Raw genomic sequence first — 6,192 nt, 5'->3', positions numbered from 1 at the left:
AGGATCTTATACTCTGCATTTCAACGCCTACACACACCGCTGTGACACTGCTCACAGCTGCATTGCCTGCAGGATTAATGTAATCAGGACATCGCATTGCATTTCTCTCCCCCCCCCCCCTCTCTCTTTCTCTCTCTCTCTCTCTCTCTCTCTCTCTCTCTCTCTCTCTCTCTCTCTCTCTCTCTCTCTCTCTCTCTCTCTCTCTCCCCCCCTCTCTCTCTCTCTCGCCCCCCCCTCCTCTCTCTCTCTCCCCCCTCTCTCTTTCTCTCTCTCTGTCTCTCTCTCTCGCCCCCCCCTCTCTCTCTCTCTCCCCCCCCCCTCTCTCTCTCTCTCTCTCTCTCTCTCCCCCCCCCTCTCTCTTTCTCTCTCTTTCTCTCTCTCCCCCCCCTGGCCCCCTCCTCTCTCTCTCTCGCCCCCCCTCCTCTCTCTCTCTCTCTCCCCCCCCTCCTCTCTCTCTCTCTCCCCCCCTCTCTCTCTCTCTCTCTCTCACCCCCCCCTCCTCTCTCTCTCTCTCTCTCTCCCCCCCCCTCTCTCTCTCTCCCCCCCCCCCCCCCGCTCCTCTCTCTCTCTTTCCCTCTCTCATTGTCTGTCTCATAGCCTTGACTAGCCTATAATTACATTTAGGGACGTTACGAATACCGTTACCTCTAAGAGAAGTCCCTTTGACTTAATTAATGGTGGTTTGGGGGACACAGTTTTGATGTATATCAATCAGTTGGTTCCTCCTAATGTGCCTCTATACATCAGATTGGTTTATAATCCAATATGAATCAGAGGATACTTGATTATAAACGTCGATTAACAAACATCCAAGGATAATAACATAGAACCAAACACAGGGGTAAGGATAGGCTACATCTTACCCCCGGCTGCGATTGTGGACTATTTGACAAACACAAATAGTATCTTGAATACTCACTGAAATAAACATGTCAAAGTGCTTGATTTAGCACATGTGCATGCTTGATTTAGCACATGTGCATGTTGCCTATAGTGAGAAACACATGCACAAATGAACCAACAGCATCCAACAAAAAAGGCACTTTTGGAGGCTGTGTCTCCATCAGACGAAGGAAACTGTCTACTGTCTGTCTGTCTCTCATCTCTGTCCTGTTCTTAATGTACACGCCACATTTGAAATACCGGTAGTCTACTCAAAAGATTGTCAGTTCCCTAGTTACATCCAATTAATTATGTATCAATAACGACTGACATGAGGTTTATTGATCTGTTATGCGCACTTCCCAAAACTCAACAACGTTAAAAACCACCAGGTGGCAATGTTTGTCCAAACTGTACTTTCTGGCATAAAAAGAGACAGCCTGCAACAACAGTGCAGAAGGGATGCTGATGAGCAGGTTAATAGATCTTCTTTTACATTTTCCAAAGCTAAAAGAGGCCACCTCAAACTAGGCCGATATGTCATATGATCATTAGGGGCTATCGTTAGGGATATTAGGGCTCCTTGGGTTGAGTGTGTTTCTAAATGTATTTTTGATTCCCTCTTCTGATTTTTTTCCATCTCTCCTTGCAGGCCAAATGACATAGGATGAAGGCTATTCGTAACCTGTTGATTTATATATTTTCCACCTATCTCCTGGTTATGTTTGGATTTACTGGTGCCCAAGACTTCTGGTGTTCCACTTTGATCAAGGGAGTAATTTACGGATCTTACTCTGTGACTGAAATGTTTCCCAAGAACTACACAAACTGCACATGGACGTTGGAGAACCCAGATCCTACCAAATACAGCATCTACCTGAAATTATATAAACAAGACTTAGGTTGCTCTGAATTTTCTTTGCTTGCTTATCAGTTTGATCATTACTCGCACGAGAAGATCAACGAATTGCTTAAAAACAACGAGTCTATAGTATACCTGTGTGATGCAAAAAATATCTATGTATTTTTGCAGTATGACAAGAATTTTGTTCAGCTACGAAGGGTTTTCCCTTATGATTATAATGGATTGACGCAGCAGAAATTGGAGGAGGATGAGACGTCTGTAGTGGAGTTCTTGGTGTTGAACAAGGCGAGTCCTAGCCAGTTTGGGTGTCAGGTGCTGTGCACATGGTTGGAGAACTGCCTGAAATCAGAGAAGGGGACAGTGGAAACATGTGGAATAGTCTATACAAAATGCACCTGTCCCCAACACTTGGGCGATGGAGAATCAGAGAGTATGCTCATGCTCAACAACGTGGTATTGCCTTTAAACCCCCAAACGGAGGGATGCTTGACCCCCCAACTGCGAGCTGGTCAGGTCTGCAATCTGAGTGCAGAGGTGAAACGGCCACCTAAGGAGGGTGAGTATCCTGCCGTAGTTGTGTAGTGTCTACGATAAGTTGAACTAAATGATCATTGTTTGCATAATATAAGCTGGTTATTGTTTGAATGAAGTGTGCACGTAAAGTACTGTAGGCACTCCCCCTCTTTACCCCTCTACCCTTAAGTGCATGCAGAGTTGTGGCCCATGAAACAAAGAACACATGTATAGTTGATCTTCAAATCCATCAGCACCAAGACCAAAGCTACAAGAGGAGTGGGTGTACATACCAGGGTCATACCTCCAGCCCAGCCCACCAAAAATGTATGCTCATGAATTGTGTAATTTTTCATTGATAACGGACAGTGGATTCCATGCGCTCATAATCAAAGACTAGCATTTGTTTTCTTATTATTCCTGGCACCACAAAGAGAGGCATGTGGCGGTGTGCATATTTCTGCTCAGAGAAATGAGAACCATCCATAAGCTATTAACACCATTGTAAATGATGTCCTGCTGAGTGTTCTCGTTGGATAATCATTGCGACATTGAAGCAACCCAAATTTGGGCTTTGCAGTTTTGCATAATTTCCGTATAGTAAGCTGTCACTTACAACATGTTAGAATGATGGCTGGAATATGCTAATTAAGTATAACAGCAAATATATTGTATGTAGGGTTAGGGGTACAACAGGGGTACTTGAATTTGACCCGAGGCTCTCAAAATCATACTCTCAAATTCAAGTGCATTCTTGCTCCTATTGGTGTTGGACTTCCAACTTCACTCACACATTAATGCACACCCATACCCATGCTTGACAACATTTTGTAGTATATTTTAGTGACAAATGAGTAACCGAACCCCAGCTGCATGGCCATTATGCAGATCATTCTGCCTCCAAATTATGGACAGGGTTAGACAGAATCCTTAAAATGGTCTAGTTTTTTCCTTTCAAACAACCACACCCAATCTGCATGTCTGTCGCCAGTTTAGGCTTATCTTGGCAAGTGTGACGAATGCCCTTAATTGCTTCTTAGAATACCCAATGCAACCGTGGACACACACACACACACACACACACACACACACACACATACACATGGAGATAGATTGCTGCTGATATTATTGTAAATAAATAGAGTACAACTCACAAATGTGTATCATTTGTATTTGGCTTGAACAAAAATCCAATGTATTTGTAACAAGATACTTCAGAGAACTGCATTTTTTATATTTTCGAAATACTCAAAATACTTTAGCAGAGTATATCAGCTCTGATGATAAGTAGTTCCCCTAGTTAAAAACAGACCACCCATGAATAGTTGTAAATTCTCAAATGTAATTAATCTCCTGCCTTATAAATAATGTCGTATATCGTTATATAATATATGAAACATCCTTGGTTCAAACCCCGCCGGTTAAAATTGGACCATTGCCCAGCAGATCATCCCGTAAGGGGTGTTCAAAGTGGGGTGAATGTAGGGGAGGGGGAATGAAATCATGCTCTTGAGGTAGCTCTGCCAGTGACTTCTAAACGCTAATGTAGCTCTCGTACCATGAGGATGTCCTCTTTGTATATCGACTTACATCTGTGGCATCCATGCAAGAAGCCCCCCAATGAAACTCTACTGGTTACATAAAAAAACACATGCTGTGATATTGGTATTACACTTAATTTACTGTGGTATTAGAATTTGAGTGAAAATGTTATGGAACAATCCTCCTGTGGTACTGTGTTTCCATATACTGGTTAACATACTAGCATCCTGGTGAACAAGCTCTGATCAAACGTAATGTATAACCTCACAACTAAAGTTGAGTTGAGTTGGTACCGTGTCCTTCCATGGATCCTACGCCTGGTAGAAAGGGATTGCTTTGCCATAAGATCACAATGAGAAAATAAGGTTTTAGTTTTTTTCTCTCTTTTACAAATCAGGGAATACAATTCTGCCTTAGTGTCTTTGTCATTTGCAATGGGGGACCAAACATTTGACCTTTTAGGGGTCCATTGCCCAGCAGATCATCCCATAAGCCACAGGGGCGGCTGTGGCGCAGGAGGTAGAGCCGCCGTCTAAGGATCGCAAGGTTGGCAGATCGGCGGTTCAAGCCCCAGCTGGCCACATGTCCAAGTGTCCTTGGGCAAGACACTGAACCCCAAATTGCTCCCAGTGAACGGGCCGGTGCCTTGCATGGTAGCTTGCCGCCATTGGTGTGTGAATGGGTGTGTGAATGGGTGAATGAGAAGCCGTTGTAAAGTGCCTTGGATAAAGGTGCTATATAAGTGCATTCAGGACTGTGGAATGTACAGCCTGCAACTCCAACAATGCTCCATTTTACTCTGGGCATTGTTGGAGTTGCAGGCTGTACATTTGTGTTGCTATTCATAGATCTTGTTTAGGAGGATTCAGTGAATGATATTGTCCTCCACCATTACCTGTTCACATGCTGATATCACAATGTTTATCACATCCATTCTCCCATCAGCTTTATAGATATGATAACATCCCTCTATAAAAACAATTCAGGGCCAAATCTTGTAATGTGTATATAACTTAATCTTAGTGTGAGTCATGTGTTAATGTCAATTGAAGATGTTCATAAAAAATTCCAGTTATACGTGTGTATCTGGGTCCAGGATTCACACGCCAGTCAATACTGGAGAAATAAATTAAAGTAACGTCATCATGTTTGTGTGGTCTGCAACATTCCACTCACATGTGAGAAAGAGATGAGGTCTCTTTCCCAAAAGCAGCATTTGGCATTTTTCTATCAACATGTTAATAACAGCTTAAGAGGACCAGCTTATTTTTTCGCCAAAGATTTTCCTCAAGCTTCTATTTATAGCGCAGTGGTGGGGGGGGGGGGGGGGGGGGTTGGATAAATCTGTTTTCATCTGGATAACGGGTAGATCATCACTGGGTTTAAAAGAGCACTGCATCTCCTGTGGCATCACAGTGGCAGTGTGGGTGTTCCTGATGAGGAATCAGGCATTACTAACAGTTGGCAAGGTTTCTGTCTGATAAAGATCACGTCTTCTTTGATCTCTTCGGAGCATGGCGGAGGTTGGCTTCAGAGCATGGGGAATAAAGAAGGGCTTGAGAATGCAAGCTCTAGCCCTGTCTCTAAAATGTCCCTCAAAGTCAGAGAAGAATCTCTATTTGAGGATGTCGTTTAGGCCAAGATTAATCTGAGGACCTTCTGCGTACAGAGTGACCTAATGCTGTAGCAATGGTGATTGTAACGGTGCTGTAGGCAATAACATACTGTACTGTATATGCATTAGTTGATTAAAACACTACTGCAGCGTTAATTTGTTGATTGATATCTCCACACCATTTATAGTAGCCTAAATGATTGCAGCATGTAAAGGTGAATCGGGTACAGGGGACAGTGTTATTACATGCTAGACTGACAAGTGCTACTGTCTACAGAGCAGGAAGATTTGAGGATTGTTAATGAAATTAGGATTAACGCAGTTGCCTTTTTGTCCAACCTTTTTAAGAATTAACCAGTCAGATCATAATTCATAACACACCTTTTCACAATAAAATTGTGAATATTATTTTCACAATAAAATATGTGCTGCTTGAGAAAGTGTTTCAATCCTTAGTAAAGAAGATACGTCTGTACATTGTTTATGTGTGTATTGTGGTTGTTTATACCATAAGTAATGCTATGTTGTTTGTCCTTGCATGATTTCCAGGACAGCTGCTGTCTTGCTCTTTGCAGCTTGTTGGTGTGCCTGTGGCATTAGGCGTCACATGTTCTTTATTTGCTGAAAAAGTATCTATTTCTGTAGCATCAGCCTCATGTCAGTAGTTTCAGTGGCTAGAGCCATGGAGTTAGCCAGACATGGATATAGTTTGATCTCTCCAGGATACCAGCCCCAGTCGCTTCCTCTGTCATGTCCACTGCAGGCACTTTGACAC

General features: G+C 43.0%; 1 protein-coding gene across 1 annotated transcript in view; it reads left to right on the top strand.

Annotated features, from left to right (window-relative positions):
• Window positions 1–1,549: 1,549 nt before the first annotated feature.
• adgrb3 (adhesion G protein-coupled receptor B3) overlaps window positions 1,550–6,192 on the top strand; it is a gene marked incomplete at both ends in the record, with an annotated part of 137,495 nt that continues 132,852 nt past the window's right edge. The window contains one exon of the mRNA XM_080539933.1: window positions 1,550–2,303. Coding sequence (XP_080396059.1) covers window positions 1,550–2,303 — 754 coding nt within the window. The remainder of the gene's footprint in view (window positions 2,304–6,192) is intronic.

Source organism: Nansenia antarctica, assembly GCF_963989245.1.
Source record: "Nansenia antarctica genome assembly, chromosome: 1".
Lineage (NCBI taxonomy): Eukaryota > Metazoa > Chordata > Actinopteri > Argentiniformes > Microstomatidae > Nansenia > Nansenia antarctica.
Note: the sequence above shows the minus strand (reverse complement) of the source record. Positions and strands in the feature narration are given on the sequence as shown.